Source organism: Oxyura jamaicensis, chromosome 4 (genome assembly GCF_011077185.1).
Source record: "Oxyura jamaicensis isolate SHBP4307 breed ruddy duck chromosome 4, BPBGC_Ojam_1.0, whole genome shotgun sequence".
Taxonomy (NCBI): Eukaryota; Metazoa; Chordata; class Aves; order Anseriformes; family Anatidae; genus Oxyura; species Oxyura jamaicensis.
In genome coordinates this window covers 93,807,995-93,826,140 of record NC_048896.1, presented here as the reverse complement: position 1 = coordinate 93,826,140, position 18,146 = coordinate 93,807,995, and the positions used below count along the sequence as shown (strand labels likewise).

At 48.7% G+C, this 18,146-nt stretch overlaps 1 protein-coding gene across 4 annotated transcripts in view; it reads left to right on the top strand.

Annotated features, from left to right (window-relative positions):
• SLC4A11 (solute carrier family 4 member 11) overlaps positions 1–18,146 on the top strand; it is a 134,998-nt gene that overhangs the window by 30,009 nt on the left and 86,843 nt on the right. Inside the window, exon 1 of one of the 4 annotated variants that reach the window (XM_035324461.1) lies at positions 13,361–13,517. The exons of 1 other annotated variant lie outside the window; for it this stretch is intronic. In XM_035324461.1, coding sequence (XP_035180352.1) covers positions 13,457–13,517 — 61 coding nt within the window. In that variant the 5' untranslated portion in view covers positions 13,361–13,456. Of the gene's footprint in view, positions 1–13,360; positions 13,518–17,516; positions 17,940–18,146 lie in introns of those variants that run through there. 2 more of the 4 variants (XM_035324458.1, XM_035324459.1) reach the window with 2 other exon arrangements.

The window sequence follows — 18,146 nt, the reverse complement described above, 5'->3', positions numbered from 1 at the left end:
GTGTTCTGCGCCATACCCATCACCAGAAATTCCCGTTACATTCAAAGCTAATGCATGAATAGCCATAGAGCTCTAGGCTTCACCTAGTTTTCTCTGCAGGACCAAAACCTTGATGCCATGTTTGTGAGGGAAGTGTGGCCAGAAACGCTCTGGAGTGGTAAGGAGGTGGGCTGTGACTTTAACTGTCTGCAACCTGCTCTCTTCCCAAGTTCTTACTAATCTGTTATGTTTTTCGCAAGACTTGCTAAACTGTTTCCTCATCATTTCTATTGCTTGTCAGTGATCTTAACCTTGCACAGGGTGGAAGTGCACCAGGTGACTTCCTTCACCTTACACAAATTCACTTACACAAAGTCAGATAATAGCCTTGAATCTGGCTAGGATGGTGTTCTCAGCACTTCAGTGTGCTCTTTGGAATTGGAACACGGGTGGTTAGTGACTTCAGCCTTTCCATGAGAGGTTGAAAGCAATCTGGTGACTCAACCCACACCAGATCTAGGCAGTGATAAGTCTGATATAGACTGAAATCAACAGCGAATTCTTAAACAGTTCTGAGTTGGAGCATATACCTTGGGCAATAAGGGATAAGACAACAGGTTTTGAACTTCTCAGGGGCTGTCAGATATCACTTATCTGGCTTGAGCTAGCTTGAAATCTAAATTGCTTTTGCTATTGAGACAGAACCAGACCGTTTGAGGTGCAGACAGGCACAAGTTTGTCTGGACACAAACTGCCTCTTCAGTCTTCTGCTGAGGGACAGAAACCAGATGTGTGGTGTGTAGGCAGGCTGTCGGGTGAAGGATTGCTCACAGTAGAGCTAGCTATGTGAAGCTGGGTAGCAAGCTCAGGCCAACCCTTCAGCTAAGATACCTTGCTAAAACTAACAGGAGCACTTAACTTAGAAGCATTGACCAAGATGGATTATCTTACTCCCAACCTGTTGGGCACTGAGTCCTCTATCCTGAAGAGGTGGCAAAAGGCCTGGGAAGATGGCATTGTTCAACCAAATATGACCACAACAGGGCTATCAGTGCTTAGTAATCTATGTAGCATTGTTTCAGAGGACAGTAAAGTGTTTTGACTGGTATTTTCTTGATTGCTACCGAAACTAGCCTAACCAAGCTGTAGCACACCTTGACAGAAGATGGCCTGCAGTTAACTGATGTTTATTTTCTGGTATGTAGTTGAAAAACAACACAAAAACCTTGTCATGGAAGGCAAGCCCTCTATTCAAATGCACTCTAGGTATCTGCTTTCAGCTTCCAGGCTGAAAACAGAGCTGCAAAAGCAGCAGTCTCCCCAGATCTTTCACTCTAAATGCTGCCTTGATTTTTCTCCACTGTTTTTGCCAGCTGACAGCAGCACAGAGCCTGTAGCTTGGACTGAAAGCAGGAGAAATATCTGAAGGAATAAAGCTATTGTTGACTGCCCCCCAGCTGGGGAAGTGATGGACAACCAACAACCACCTTGAAATAATTTTGTGGCCAAGGAGGTGGTATATTTGCACTGTCTCACCTAAATGTGTTTCCCTTTCTTTTAGGGAAGGGCAGCGCTAGTTATCTAATGTATAACACGAGTGCTTGGCATGTTGTATATAAAGGCAAATATACTTTTAGAATTACTGTGGTGTTTTTGATGAGGTGTTTTGCGGATCAGCATATCTGGTACCTGGAAGGAGGTGGGAGGTCACTCTTGCTGCTCTGCAGGAGGGATGCTCTGGGAAAGGCATTACTGGACCTCCCTGTCCCTAAAGCCTTGAGCAAGGTGGTGTGTGTTACAGTAAACTTAATCGCTGAAGGACATCCTCTGCTCAGCAGCATGTGCATTAGTTGGTTTAATGATATCAGCTCCGTGACCCTGATTCTAGTTACTTATTTGGTTCCCAGCAGGTCTCGAGTTCAAGATCTCAGTGTTCAGAGGCAAAATGATCCAAGGCTGGCACTGTCTCAGAGAAAGATGGGAAGCGATTAGCAGGTTTTCAGGAGGAATGAAATCCTGCAAATAGAGGAGCTGTTCCTAGCTCTGAACTAAAACGCTTCCAAAATGAAACTGCTGCCTGGCTTACGAGGGTGTAAAAATATGCTCTTGTGGGAATAGCAGTTCTGGGATGGTCTAAGCTGAACCCAGCTACCTGCCTTCATTATCATCTGTTGGATTTTCTCAGGTGGTACTGGAGTTCTTCAGGAGGCTGAAGGCGTGTGACTTCTCTCACAAGTATTTTTTTTTTATTAAGGGAGCAAGCAAAACTTTCAGACTACCTACAGTATTGGGTGATTCAGTGAGGCCGAATGGTGGTTCTGCATCTCTAGTGAAGATGTACAAGGGAAAACTTTTTCTTTGTGCGCAGAGCCCTAGATTTGGCTGTCTTGGTGTTGAGATCTGAAAGGCACTGAGCCTTCTACAGACCCATCTTTGTGGTAGTTTGAACTGCTTGAACCCTTGTGGACTTGCTGCACAAGTATCTGCTCCAAAAACTTTACTCAGGCTCTTGGTGTACTTGTTTGTCCTGTGCTAGGTCTTCAGGACCTTCTCACTGGAAGGCTGATAAAAGGGCAGGGCATGTGGGAGCTCCCCAGAGAAGGAAATTACTGTCAAGTTGCTCTCTGCTTTAATTTCAGTCTTTTCTATCTACTTCCTCAGCACTCTTAGCCAGGAGCCAGCCTGTCTGCAACAGGAAACCATCTGAATGGGTGACAGCGTGCCAGCGTTTCTGGGGGTGGCTTCTGAAGTCTTCTCGCTGTCTTCAGCCAGGACACCCAAAAACCTGGAAGCAAAGGACAGGGGATAGGTGTTGTAATCGTTGCTGTCTGCAGAACAGGCTCTGCAGCTTGGCATACACAGGTCTGTCGTGTTGAACATCTCTGAATGCACTTCTCAAATAGGCAAGTAGGGGCTGGTGTCTTTCAGTCTGGATAAAACTCATTTCTATTCACTGTTGGGGTGAATATTGTTGTTATAGTAAGGCATTTAAAGGCACTTCATGTATTTCCATGATCTTGAGTGAAGACTGAGGAAAGGGCAGGGTGTGGGGTATGTCTGGGCATCAGAACTGTGGGGTATAGCTGGGCATCTCGAAATAAATGAAAACTAAGTGGTGGAGTCCTGGAAACATTAGGTTGTGGTTTACAAGCTTGGCTGGACCTTTTGTGGGTTAAGCCTTGTGCACTGATGATGAATGTGGCCCATTCAACATGTAAGGTGTGAAACTATCCAGGTGGGTTACAAACTCTTGACTAGGTAAGAAAAGCTCTTATCAATAGAGCTTGTAATTGTCCTGAGGTGTTTGTGCACTTTAAATATGATTATACAGCAGTGTGCAGACACAAGGTTTCAGAGATGAATCCTACACTGAGTATCTTGCATCCTTTTACATATAAAACTTTTTTCTGCCATGAGGAAGTAACTTTATATTCCTCTGGCACAGAACTAAAGGTAAGACACTGAATCCAGAGATAAGAACCACTTGTTTTCCTTCCAGCTCTGTTTTTCAAAAAAAAAAAAAAAAAAAAGGCTCTTGTTTGCTGTATGGCAACCTTTGGGTTTTTCCAGTTTGTGCAGGAATAATAGTCTCCTGGGAGAGGATGGCTAGATTGCAGTCTAACTGGATTAATAGTTGAAAACTTTCCTGCTAGTCAGCCAAAATTACCTTGCTTGGTTTTTGTTCTGCTCTTTTCCAGTTTCTCGGTCTTGAATCCTATCCACAATTGCTTTCCTCACAGGTCAGTTTCTCAGAAAACTGTAATCATTTTATTGTTTGCTCTCAGGATTTCGTTAAGCTCTGCCAACAACACTGGAGCGAGCATTTCCAACTGTAGTCCTTCAACCTACCTGCCCAATGCTTAGTGCCAAAATACCATGGGTCTCAATTCTATAAGATGGTGACTATTAATACTAAGCTGCCTGATTATGAATATGAATGGGACAAATGTAAGCCACAAAGTAGCTGTAAAACAGTTTGGCGGTCTGTCTGCAGGTTTTCATAGAACTGCTTTTCCTTGAGCTCTTTGTAGACTGGCTGGTGACTTCAAGCTTGTTATTTGGGTACTAAATGCTCAGAAGCTTCCCCTTCTGCCTTACAAAGACTTAAAAGAAAGCTAGAAGCCCTAGATAGCTCTGAAACGGCTTCCTTTTATGAAGGGGGAAAAAGGCTTGATCATCTCAAAAACAGCTTGTCGGTGTGTCCTCCTTGAGAACAGCCCTCCCATGGAAAATGGAACTGTGTGGCTGGTGTTGGAAGGAAAAAAAAAAAGCAACTAGTGTAATGGTGGGGAAGGTGCAGGTAGGTAGGATCCAACCTCAGCCAGGTAGATCAGTGACCTGTTGCCTGAAAAGCCTTTGATCTCCTACAGAAAGACCTTCATGAAAAGGTAGCTTGCCCTTGCTGGCAAGAAATCTATTGCTCAAAGTTTAGGAAAGCCCTAGCTGAAAATTGGTTGGGTCAATGTGAGCCACAGGTAACATGCTGTAGAACAAGCCATGGACTGAAAACCAGGCCAAGGAAGAAGTCTGTGGGCTTTGAGTCGACTCCCACCTACCCTTAAGATATAGCTTTGCAGCATGATTATTTGTATTAAGCACCAGAAGAAAAATGTAAGTGTACATTCAAGTGAAGTCCAAAAGTGTTGCAAATAACCGTATTTCTTGTACACCCCTGAGCTTTCTTGCTGCCCACAGAGGGAGTAGATAAACCCTTGGTGGTATCAGTTCATGGCATTTACTGCAGAAATATAATTATACTGGTACCGAGGTGCTTCCTAAGGGCATTAAGGGTTTATTTGTCCAGTTCTCCAGGCAGTGAGACTGCTACTGGTCTAAACTAGTTTTAAAGAGCAAGTGCTATCTAATAGCTTGCGTATTTGGGTCGTCTGGGATTTTAACATCAAAAGAGCTTGGTTTTGTTTAATCTGGCAGTAGGGAGGGTAACTTTGGGAGTTGGGTTTCAAAATCTTGGGTTTGCTGTTGAGAGGTGCTACTGGTGTTTATGCCAGAGTGATGGTGAGGGCTGTAAGTGTTGTAAAACCACAGTCAGTCATGGTCTGCAACCACATCTCCTGCCTGGGCGCGGAAATAAGGCAAAGCTGTGACTGTGTCTTCGGGCAGTGGCTTCTGCAGTCTATTATGCCACCGAACTTCCAGCAGCTGATTAAGTCTTTGATTAATGAGTACTATTTTAATGGCCTGTGCTTCAGTATGTGCATACCCAGCTAGTGCTTTCATGCTCTAATAAGCTCTGAAAGGCTCACTTGTAAGTGGGAGAATTCCTGTCCCACATCCGTAGGGCTGGAATGGGATGGATTTTTAATTAAGCTCAAGCAGCTCTCAAGGAGATGAATGCTACCTGACTGCTCTGTGTCCCTTCCTGAGGAAGGTGGTGAAGGTGGCTAATACCTCCTTAGACCTGTCCTGTAGGTGACCAAAGTGTGCCTCCATTTCCTAGGGGGAGTAGAGGGCTGCAAACTTGACAGCTCTAGACTTTTCCTTTCTGTCCCAACCAAACTGAATTGGGGAAAAAACAAACAACTTTTAGCAGCTATCTGTGCCATTGAGGTGCCTTGTTAACCCCTGTGGACTTAACAGTGAGGAAAACTGATCCCTGTGTTTCCTTACTGCAGCCTGTAGGTCATGTTGGTGCTGATGGTGGGGAGGCAGAGCCCCAAAATAGTCTGTCCAGAGTTGAGACTGAGCTCCTCAGTTAGCTTGGCTTCATCTGATCACTTATGCATAACTCTGTGTTTTAACAGTGCTTTATACCTGCTCACCTTAAACTCCAGTATGTGGCTGGCCAAGAGGCACTCCGGTCAGGGGCCAGGAATTAGCATTTGTGTTCCCTTCCTAATAATTAAGCTGAATCCCAAAGTGTCACTGCTGCTTGGGTTGTGGTGGTGTGTCAACTTTCACTTTCACTTTACTGTTTTTCAAGGGCGCGTGTCTTAAGATTGATATCCTGTTGAAGCGGAGGACTCACAAACCTGAGCAGATGCAGTAGCTTGTGGATATGTGGAAAGCCTCTGCTCTGAGTCCGTGGGAATCTCCAATGGAAGACAGTGATGCCCCTTTGCAAAGAGAATCTGAGCAGGGATGCTGCGTTTCAAATGTTTGGCTCGAACTCTGGCTTCTCGTACTCAATGTGTTACTTTAAATGCCTCTACTACTGCCTTGCTTTCCCAGGTATCCAGCTCTGAATCCAGTCTGTGCAGTGTCAAAGCTGGAGGTGCCAAATTGTAATGGCTTAAGTCAGAAAACCGGTGCATGCCTGCTACTTGTGCCCTACTGTCACCCTGCTGGGGGAGGGTGGCACCTCAAGGAGAAGTGAGAGGCTTTTCATGCAACTCAAATTTAATTAAACAAGCGTAGCGAACTGCAACTGTTTTAGCAGCGAGTAAAACACTACGGGGCTTTGAAGCCTGTTGTGGAACTTGAGGTTTTTTTCTGTCCTTGTGTGTTTGCTGCCAGCAATTGTATCTGCTCAGGGAGATGAAAGTCTTCACCCCAAAGTGTGAAGAATCTTCAGAACCACATCCCAGCATATGACCCTTTTTCATGTCAGAAGTGGGGGTTTTAGCCTGTTTAAAAATGGTCCCAGTTTCTCTTGACTACCAGTTGCTTTCTGCCGAGAGCCCTCGTGAACCTGCTGCTGTGTCTGTTAAAAGTGCCTTTGCCTGGGAAATGTTGGGCCCGATCTGTCTTGTTTTCTTCCCTACTGCTTCCTGTGTGCTTCTGCTTGGTATGAAACTGCACCAGTGCCTAGTGTCCTCCTCTTCCTGGCCTTGAAGGCTTCAGGTAAATATTTACGTCCGTAGATGCAGTGTGATCTAAGTGGATGTTAGGCAAGGGGCTTTGCAAGTGTGCATAGCGAAGATTTAAGGCTATTCTTCATTAAGCCTTTAGATGTTGCTGAGTGTTCCTGTTTTTTATCTGTTGCCTTCAGTTGTGTAATTCTTTATTGCTCTATTACATGACATCATCTGGATCTGCTGCTCTAGTCTGTTCTTTGGGCTTCATAACATGTTCAGCTGAGTCTTGGGTAAGGACCATCATTTATTTCTAAATCCATTAGTGTTCTGAAAATAACTAAACAAACACCATGCTAAACTCCTTATCGCCAGCACGCTGCCTCCAGCAGTAGTGAAAATATTCACATTGAGTTGCTGCTCAGTGCAGAGGGGAGGCTGGCTTGCCAGTGGCTGGACTAGTTACTGAGGGTTTCTTCTTTAAATTGTGCTCTTGCACAAGGCTGGCAAGTGTCTTCTCTACTGGAATCAACAATCTCCTGATGCTCTGAGGCTAAACTAAGGCTGAACTCAGCTATTCAGCTGTGGCTCTGTATGAAGCTATTGTGTGTTTATCTCTGCCTGAGACCTACTTAGGCTAGCAGGACTCATTGCATGGCTGTAACATTCAGGAGGGTATCATTTTCTCACAGTCTTCCCCATGTAGAAAGCCAAGAATGAAAAAACATCTTGTCACCTCTTATGTGACTTCAGTGGCTGGATCTCAGCAGTCCTGCTGTGCCAGTGTATGCCGTGTCCTGTAAGGATGGGATGTCTGTTCTGCCTGTGCTGGCAGGAGGGGGATGGAGCCCTGGCTGGCCCCTGCTGGTAACTCGCTCTCTGGTCTCTGCTGCCTGCTGTGGGGTCTGGGGAGCAGTGGTTCAGGCAGAGACATGGTGTCTTGTTGTTAATGAGCCATGAAACTGAGATGTGCTTCAACAAGCTCCATGGAAATGCCTTTTAATTGTCATAGAAAGGTAAAGTGACTCTCAGGTGGTAGTGACAGGCTGGAGTTAAACCCAGCTCCCTGCCAGTGGCTTATGGCAGTACACTTCCTTAGGGTGCAGACTTTGTTAGGGTGTAGAGGTGGTTTTGAGTAGCAGGGAAAATCATTCCTTCAAACTCTGGCTCCAGTCCTTCCCTCGGGTGGAACCTGTTCAGGCGCTGGAGGACAGAGGGTAGCTGTAGGAGTGAATTCTGCAAGTGCACGTGATGTTGCTCCTCTCTGAGCTGCTCTGTTCACATCTTCCTTGCCCTCTTGAGTATGCCTACTGATTGAAGGGTGGTGGAAAGCCTTGGGATGGTGTTTGGTGTGTGGCAGCTGGACTATGAGGTGAGACTGGGTGAGACTTCCATTTAGGCTTTTAGGTTAGGTGTTTCCTTGGCATTTCCCTGGGGAAGCCTCTCCTGCTTCCTGTACCTATTCTGTAAGGAGCTTGGGAGGCCCAGTGTTTAAAGGTCTGGTTTGGAGGATACTTTAATCAGATAGCCAAGAGGAGTGCTTGAGGCTAAATTGTCCAGCAGAAGCTTTCAGTGGCCAAAAGTCCATGGCAAGCTTGCATTTCACAGGTCGCTTCCTGGGGAGGAGAGATCCAGATAAATCTTGCTAAGCTTCATAGAGGGGACCACCAAATGTCCTTCTGGCTCCCTTCATTTCCCTGTGAAGCCTGACTAATGTGGATATGAGTCTGACCAAGTCTTATTTTAGTGCTGTGACCCCATCCTCCCAGTAAGGAGGGAGCTTGGCCAGTCTCAGACTGCTTGAGCAAGTGTTGCTTGTGAAATGTCTTGGGGAAATAGGTGGCTGGGTGAGGAGCCAATCTTTGATGCCCCGGCTATGGGGAAGACCTGAGTGTCCCCGGTTCATGGGAAGAGATGTTGTTCTTGCACTGTGGTCTAGGCAGCTCCCAGGTATTGCCAAATAGTTCCTAGTTCATGTTTTGGTCCTTAAACCCCAGGCAAGGAGAATGGAGTTTGTTCAGTCCCTGATGACTTTTGCAATCAGTAGGCAGGATCCTGGCAGTGTTGGGTTCCACCGTGTGAACCAAACTTTAGTGTTTCTGGTTTCCAGACCCACTGGCCCCATACCCTGCTGGCAAATGGGATCTCCGTTGCAGCACCTTCCAGTCCTTATTCCTGCTGTTCCTTTGGAGGTGAGACATAACTGAAAAATTCCTCCAAAAAAGACCAGTTTCATGTTTTCCCTGCCCTAAATGTGCCTTCCTTAGGAGGGCTGGGGTGGTGCCTTTGCTGCCAGCTCCTCTCCATCCTGTGGTCCCCTCCTGTGGCATTCAGCCCCTTGCCAAGGAGGCAATGGCTGGGTGACTTTTTCCATTACGTGCTTTCAAGAGAAGCCTAGACTTCCTCCTGGAAGTGAAAGCATCTTTCTCTTAAACTAAAAAACTGCATTTAACCTGAGTTCAGGGTACGGGCTGTGCAGCAAATAGTTGTTTGAGGGCTCGGTCCTGCTCGCACCTCTCTGCTCTGCTTGGTGGTAACACAAGTTGGCTGTGTGGCGCTAGCCTAATAAAACCTGCATGCTGGCATGACTTTTGCCAGGGAGTCTCTGCCTCTGGCTCTGGCAGAGCCTGCTGGGGAGGCTGGCTGTTTTCCCCAGCTCCTACTGGTGCCAGGAGGAAATCACCATCTGGGTGCAATCTGCATTACAGGAGCCTGATCTTCCCAGCAGCCACTGGCCTCAATGCCAGCCCTGGTCCTTGCTGGCCCTGCATAGCACTGAGTGCCTGCAGGAGAGAGCTAGCAGTGCTCGAGGAGCTGTAGGACAACAGATCTGCAGGAGGGAGATAAAGGAATGAGCATTTATGTGCCTCTTGTTCAAAGATAACCGGTGTCTCCTCTTGCCAGATGTGGCCAGCTCTCCCTTCATAGCTGTGAATGTGAGCTGGGAGAGGCCCTATTTGTAAGGGGCGAAGTGCTGTCTTGCCTCTACAGCATCAGTTTTCTGGGTCAGCTCCTTGTGCTGCTGCTTTGGGAGCTCCCCCTGATTCCCCCTCCTGCTAAAGGCTCTGCTGTGCTTTTTCTTGGGCTTGTTTTGTGACTGCTCCTGGGGTCCTGTCTCCTGTTTGGGTGAACTTCCCTTACATGGGGAGGTGCAGAACAACCCTAGGAGTAAAAAACTGGACTCCTAAGGTATGCATCAAGCAAGTTTTTCACCCTTGGAGGGATTGATTCATTCCTGCCTAAGGGTTGTTTGCCTTTGCTGCAGGCTGGAGGACAGGCACTGAGCAGTGGTGACAGCTGGGCAGCTTGCCCCAGTGCCTCAACCTGCAGCTGCTTGAACTGCAAGGCCACTTGGCCTGCAAAACTGAATTTCCTTAACTTCTAAAAACAAATCTGGTGCCCCAAACCACCCAGGGTTGCTCACAACAGTGTGCTAGAGCAACTTCAAACACATGCAGTGAAGTGGATCTTCTAGTGCTGTGGCTGAGACCTGTGGCACTCCAGGGGTGAGACCAAAGGGCATTGGAGCAAATGGTGGTGGGATAAACCCTTAAACGCCCTCCCTAAGGACGAGAGCTGAAGTTCCCACCTCTGGCTGCTGCTCCCCCAGAGGGGGATCCCAGCAGGACCCTGTGCTCCCTCTGCTGTGCTGCAGCATTTATTGCACTGCCCTGCAAGCAGAGCTGCTCCCCTGCAGCTGCCTGCACAGCCTGCTTGTGGAGCAAACTCCTTTCCCTTGAGTCGCAGTCAAAGCAGCAGGAGGGATTTAAGGAGTTCAGGGCATGATTTTAAAAAGGATAAAACAACTCTAGCTGCAGGTTATGGTAGTGCTTAAGTTTTTTTTTTTTTTTTTTGATCCCATGAGCAACTGTTTGTTTAGTCTTGGCTGGGTCGGATGCATGGGAATCCCAGCACTACTTTCTGCATGAGTATTGGATTGGAGTTTCTCTGCAATGCTAGGGTCCACCTAGTGTTTCTTTCTGGGCTCCAAACTCTGTATCCAGTACTAGCCCACCAGAAAAATCATGGTCTTGGCAAACGTGTCCCACTAAAAAGCAAATATGCCTGGGATCTGTCCCTGACCTGGAGGAAACCCAGGAATCTTCTGCTCAGCTATGTGTCTGATCCTGCTGCACCAGGGAGTCAGGTCCTATATGATTTTGTCACAAAGACAAGCAAAAATCCCCCTTCCAGCTGGATTCAGCCCCAAGCCACCCTGGGTACAAAGAGCTGCTTCATGCCACTCAGACATTGAAGAAATAACTTGCTGAGAGGATCACAACTATCCTCCTTCGGGGAGGCTGTCTTTGTTCATCAAGTTATTTTCCTGCTGGAGGCGATTCTCAGATGAGGCTCCTCTGAGGCTGATGGGCTCAGGGCAGGGTGTAATGTGCTCCTTGGATGTGGCTCCCTCTGGGTGACTGTGCTCAGCTGGACTGGTGGGGACTGCAGAGAGCAGATCTGGAGCCACCGGGGTAGACCAGATAGCGCCAGACAGAAGATATCTGGTATCTTCTCTGGTGCCTCGCATCAAATCAGATAAGCTGATATCCGTGTTCATCTTCTTGAGAGCTATACTGGTGGTGGGGCTAATATTTCCAGCAAGGGATACCTGCTGCTGAATAACTCGTCATGGGAGACTATGGTTTGGCTTGAGGTATGAAAGGAAACGAATATGGGGTCCTGTTCTGTCATTAGCTTTGTGCTTAAAGAAGTCTTGAATTGTACAGACCTCTGCAGGAGACTTACGTGAAATGGAGCCCTGAAAAGCTGCCTTGGTATGCTTTGCATCACCCTACCAGTCTGGTTAACCCATGTCCAGTGATGGGTCTATGGGATGGGTGCAATGCAGCACTGCTGTCTGTTAGTGTTGATATTCAAAAACACACAAGTCTCTGTACATACTGCTTATTCTGGCCAATTTCCTCCATACCTTGAATTTCAGTTGTGTGTAGCACAGGCTGTTGCCTGCTCAGCTGCCAGGGAGCTGGAGGAAGAGCTGTTTGCCCTATAGAAAACACCAGGCTCCCACTTCTAGAAATGCATCCCACTTACTGGGGAAAAAACTAATCAGCTCCAGATTGGGATCAAAAGGCAGGAACTTAATCTGAGCATTTTGCCCTCCTGGCAAGGTGACAGCTTGGGAGACTGGGCTCCTGATCACCTGATAGAACCCAAAGCAATGCATTCACCTTGTGTGAGGGGTTAACGGCTTAAACTGGCAACCTTTAACATAACATTTAAAATGCCAGATGAATTCTGCAGCATTATCAGAACTTCAGCAGAACCACAAACCACTTAAACTTTAAAACATACCCTTCCTCCAAACCAAAATAATTGAATGAGAAGTAGATCTCCCCCGCTCTTCTTCCCAGGATGATTTATGGGTGGGAATGGGCATTTCTTTTTGGGCTTAAGGTTGCACTTAGCATTTGAAACAGGAAAGAAAGTGAGTTGCTTTCTACAAAATTAATCTAGGTACTAAATAAGCATGAACTTCTTCCTCTAGTATTAGTTACCTTGATCTGTATGGTCTCATAAGCCTTTACAGGAGGCAGGTGGGAATTCCAGGTTTCTTTTTGTCTGGGTGTAGTTTGGTATTTAGAGGATGGGGAAGGCTTAGTCTGGATAACGCTGCCTTGAGACCAACATCTGTAGCAATCAAAAGCTGAGATGTTTTTAGATTTCCTTACTCTCCTGCTAGGATACCCTTCTAGAGGAAGGAAAGATGGGGGAAACAAAACCAAAACATCCTGAGTCAGCCTTTATGGCAGTACAGCTATTCATCCTAATGTGACATAGTATACCTCCTGGAGACAATGTGAATTTCTTCTTGCCAGTTTCCAATTGCCACCTTTTATTTCGGTGCAAGTGTGAAGTTTCAGTTGCTGCCTTTTTCTGTGAGAAGTTACACCAGAAATGTGTGATGGGCTCCTAGCTGAGCCCCTGTTCTCCAGCTCCTCTGTGTCAGCTCCTGGTGCTGGCATCACTCTGCTCCTGGGAGAGAGGCTTGAGCAGGGAAGCCAAAACCACCAGGTTGTGAGCAAACGAGCTATCAGCAACTGGGAAAAGACTCAAATTTCCTTTTTTTTTTTTTTTTTCTTAAAGCAGAGGCTTGTAGGCTGGGGAGCAGTGCTATATGGTGTGTAGCTGCTTGGGTTTTGTGGGGAAAGTTGTAAATCACTACAGAGCTCCAGGGACTGGCTTGGAGACCTGGCTGGCTGCTTTGGGCTTGAACTCACCTGTGTCAGGCTGTCTCTGGGGGGGGCAGAAAAAAACTGGTCCAAGGGAAAGGACTTGATGTGCATCATCCCTCGGTGTGGGGTCTTGTCTTGGTGTTCTGCCCTGCTTTGGGGTCACCAATAGCACCGCGCCTGGCGATGCTCAAACTACATCGCACCCCTAGAAAAGCAAAAACCCATTTTGTAACAAACCTCGGAATAAGAGTTCTGTGAGGGGAAAGGGTGGGGGGGGGGGAGGAAATGGCATGAGATGTTGGTGTTTTGAAAGCGGCTGGGAGGGCGCTAGGACCCGGCGGGGTGTGCCCGCTCCGTCCCTTCCCCTCGCAGCCGCCCGGGGACTTTCAGTTTTGGCTGCGCTGCCTCTTTTTTTTTGGGGGGGGGGGGGGGGGGGGCAAGAAAAAAAAAAAAAAAACAACAACAACAAACCAAGGCCGAAACCGTGAGAAAAGTTCCCCCCAAGCCTGTCAAGATGGTGAAGACGGGATGAGAGGAAAAAGCGAGGCAGCCATGGCAGCGAGAAGGGTTTTTCACCTCCAGCCCTGCGGTGAGCAGCCAAGGTGGCAGGAGGGGGGGCAGGCACCAGGGGGTGGAGGAGTTCCTACAGGTGGGGGGGGTGGGGGGGGCCCTGCTTCTGTCCCTGCTTTGCTTTTGACTTTTTTTTCCCCTCCCCACAGCGGTGGTCGCATTTGCAATGGGATGCTATGGGGAGGGTGGGCTGGAGATGCGTGTGCTGCTGTCCTGGGGGTTTGCTGTCCCTTGTTCTTAAGGGATGGGGGATGGGGAGGGTTGGTGGTCCCATTGCTGCCTGGGGGGCTTGTATGGGGTCGCCTGTTGGCTGAGAGGTGGGACGAGACGCTGCGGGGCTTGTTGGGCAGCTTCAGCCCGGTGGGCATGAGTACGGGGCAAAGGGAGTAGGAGAGGAGAAAGGAGCAAAGGGACTAAAGGAAGAGAAGGAGGCATCCCAGTTTGGGGCTGGTTTTGCTCTGGGGAGTTCTTTTCACCCCTTTTGGTATCGGGTCGGTGGCTGGTTTGGGGAAGGAGGGCACGGTGTGGTGCTGGCTCTGCTCGGGCGCGTCGCTCGCGGATGCGGTTGCTCGACTTGGTGCTGGTAACAGGGCAAACGCCACAATAAAAAGGCAAAATCACGGCTGAAGCAGCAAAAAGGGCTCGGGAAGCCGTGTGCATTGGCAGGACCCTAGCCACGTGCCTTGGAAATGAAGCTTTGGAAGGCTGGGAGAGGGGGGGATTTATGTGAACTTCAAAACGCGCTCGCTTCTTGGCTCTGGCTGAGCTTTTAGGTTATCTCGTAAAGTGCCTCCCCTCGCTGCCCTACCGAAGGAAGCACTTCCTTCATCAGCATGGCTGCGCTCGTGCTGGCTTTACGCTGAATTAAGGGACAGGGACTTGAGTTTGTGCGTGGGGAAGTTTGTTCGGGAGTAAAAGCAACTGTAGGTGGCACACCAGCTTTGCCTGCGAAGCAGCCGATGGGAGAAAGGTCCTCAGGATTCGTGCTGGGAGCTCGTCTTGGGGAGGGTTGTATATCCCCCACCCCAGCTTGAGAACTGGAGCAAACTTTTCTGTATATTCTTCATCAAAACTATTCTCTAGCGCTATTTTTCATGTCACAGGCAATCATGAAGTCCTGATGGTGCAGGCTGCCTGGCCATCAGCAGCGTGCATGTGAACAGTGCCTATTGGGATCATACAGATTCCTTTCCAAGCTCCTGCAGTGTCTGATACATGCAGGATTTCTCTCTACACCTGTAAGTTTTCTCTCCAAGCCTGTAGTTTTCTCTAGGTGTCAGCACAGCCTTGTCCCTCCTGTGCAGTCACCGCCTGTCAGACTGCAGCTGAAGCATGGGATAAATCATTTGAGTGGGGAAATCCCATGACATCTCACCTGGGCTGCTGCTGGAGTTGGTTTTGTGGCTGTGTTTTTTTGGAAACTAGAAGGGAATGGTGATGCAAGGCTTTTAGTCCTGTCTTCACTGCCACCACCCCATGCGCTGCATGCCGCTGCCTCCCTGCCATAACCGAGGCGCGTTGGCTAACCCCGCTCAGGCAGAGCCCTCCGGTTCTGAAATATCTGTGGCTTTTATGCAGTTGCCACTCTGTAAGAGCAATGTACCACAGAGGAAGTTCCTCGCCAGCTCTCGTGTCGTTCCTTGGCAGTTTGAGCGTTTCAGCTTGTTTAAATGAGCGTAGCCAGAAATAAGAGCCGGGGTTTTAGATGCTGTGCTTGCTTGACTCCCCCAGTGGCTCGAGATCTGTATGGAAACCCAGAGCTTGGACTTATGGTAAAGCTGCAGGGAATCAGTCAAGGCTGTGAACAGTCCTTAAAGCAAGCTTCATTTTTCTGTTGAGTCAATAGGGAAACAAGATGGCTTTAAAAGCGAAGGAATCCGAACCAGAAGCATTCTGTGTTTAAATATATATATATTGGTGGAAAAGTTTGATATGTCTTGCTGAAGGGAGCTTGAACTTAGCTGTGAGGCTTGATTTTTAGTCCTAAGTTATCAGACTTAGCCTGGTGCCCTGGCACTTCCCTGGTTGACCCAATGTAACACAAACTTCAAACCTTGTCTTTGCAGAAGTGTGGTGATGCTTTGTGTGTGTTTCGTGCCTCAAGACAGGTGTGAAATCATATCATGAAGGGGAAAGCTGTTTTTCTCCGGTTATTTCAATATTCCAATGTTGTGCTTTAAGTGTCTTTTGGGAAGCCCCAGTGACCGCAATCCAAAAGCTTTCTGTTGCTGCACCTTGGGTGACACTTCAGCAACCAAGAATCCCACTCGTGGAAAAACCACCTCTTAGGAAAAAGAAAAAATAAACACCTCTTAGAAAAGTCCCACTTCTGTCTGTAGGGCTTCTCTGGAAGTAAATAGCTCTGGGACGCCTTAATGACTTGTCATCGTGAAGCTGTCATCCACCCCCCTAAATGCACAAGCTGCTGCCAAGTGCACCAGCAGATACCCAGCACGTGTTACATCCAAGCTACCTTTGTGGCTGCCGCTAGAAGCAGCAGGGGCGCGGTGTGATGCCGTTGCCGCTGGGATTAGGGAGCGTGCTGTGAAGGATAAAGCACACTAAGGGTGAAAATTAGGAGTGCTGGGCCTGTTCCTCCAAGTTCACCCGAGTCTGAGCGGTGTTCTGTGACCCTGAGGTCCGCAAAGCGGCTCCTTCCGGAGTTTGTGCTGGGACCTGGTGAAATGGGGTTTTAAGTTATTTTTTTTTTTTAGTGTGATGATAGAACTTTCTAAATATGATCTAGCATAAGCTCCCCGCGAAGCCTTGTCACTGAGCGCGGTGCCATGCTGGCCCGGGAGCAGAGCGCTGCAGGCTTCGGCATCTGTCGGTGCTGGCTTCGATATCAAAGCGCTTAGCTGTCGCTTGTAACTTCATGGGTTTTTCTGTTCCCCCTTTCTAAATTCATCCTTGGCTCCCACTTGCGATTAAATAAAGGCTGTATAAAGGGCTTCAATCTAATTCTGCCTGCCTGTTAATGAAGAAGGGTCTGCTGGATGGACCGGTGGGAGCTGTGCCTTGGGTAGGACACCAAGGGAACAGAGGCCACTTTGATTTATTATGGATGCTGTGCAGAGAAACTGCAAGAAGGGGGGGGGGATAAAAGCATAAAAGCCTGACATAAGCCACTGGATGGGGTAACACTGATGTCTTTTTATGTTGGGGCAGGAGCTTTCTTCCCCATGGGTGCCCAGGTTTTGGGGGACCTGATGCAAACTGCAGCAGAAGGGCTCCCAGGGCTGGAGCTGTGCACCTCTGCGGCTGTTCCATGGTGGGATGGATGGGACAGGTGATGGCAGGAGCCGAGGGGAAAATAAATTTGAAGCTGGTGGAGGGAAGATCTCAGCTGGGCAGCTTTTGTTTTGAGGTGCTGTGAACAGCAAAGGCGATGGGGTGAGTTATTGGGGGTGCTACCCACTGGCGAGGGCAGAGGAATGGGAAGGAGAACTAGGAGGAGGGGCTGAGGATGAGGAGGGGCTGAAGCTCAGAAGCCCACCAAGATTTGGGGGGGGAGCATCTAAGGGAGGGGGGATGGTGAGGAGGGAGGCAGTGCACATAGGATTTGGTTGGATGTGTGTTGGTGTGCTCTCCTCTCTGGACTTCTTGGTGTCAGGGCAGGTGCTGGCACCCCACAGCACTGGGGGCTGCTGCTTGGGCTCACACGGGGGGGGGGGAACCACCAAAACCACCCCGTGGGGTGCTGTGTCAGGCTTATTTTTCATCTCACCCTCTGCCATCTCTTTCTCCAGGAGTTAAATGCCTCCTCTCCCTGCTCCGAGCCTAATTGCGTCCCCGGGGTTTAGCACGCGTGTGTTTGTTTTATTCAACGCGCTGGCTGTTCCCACCGGAACAGGCTGATTTTTTTTTTAAGGGATTGAGATTTTTTTGCTTATTGTGCACAACAAGCTACAGCCCAAGATATTCATTGGGGGTGGGGGTTGTGGAGGGAAGGAATTGTAGTAATGCCAATACTTCTTGAATATTATAAACCTGGCTTATCAGCCCGACGCAGGGCTGGAATTTGTCTCTTCCTGTGCTGCATCTCTGCTTTCTGAGAGACGCGTTTAAATACGGGCTGGAGACGCAGCCCTTCCAGTGTGCTCTGCTAGGCTGTGACAGCAGGAACGGAGCTTCTTGAGAGGCTCTCTTCTTTCTTCATTTCGCACTAATTCCTCTCCAAAAAGGAACTTCTCGGGGAGAAGGCTCTGAGACTGCATGTCCCAACAGTACCAGCTGCAGGAGGTGAAGGGAGACGCGGTTTGCTTTGTACCTGGCTCTCCTCTCTTCTCCGTCCTCATGGAGCCGGCTTCTTTCTGCTACCCCCGGCTCACCTTCCTCCGCTCGCCCTATGGCCAGTTTGGGGCGAGCGCTGACTCCTCGCAGGACTTGGCCCCGTGGCCGCAGCGCCTGGTGACGCAGAGATGGACCGGGGCAGTGGACGGTGCGTGAAGGGCTTGGGGACCAAATGAGGGTGGCGTGGGGAAGCTGAAAGCCCACCGTGCTTTAGGGGGGCTTTAAAAATGAGGGTGGTGAGGAGGGAGGCAGTGCGTGTGGGATTTGGAGGATGCGTTGATGTGGTTGCGCTGGTGTGTGCTATTCGATGGGCTTCTGGTGGTGGCTTGGCTGCTGTCACCTCCACCAGGGAGCA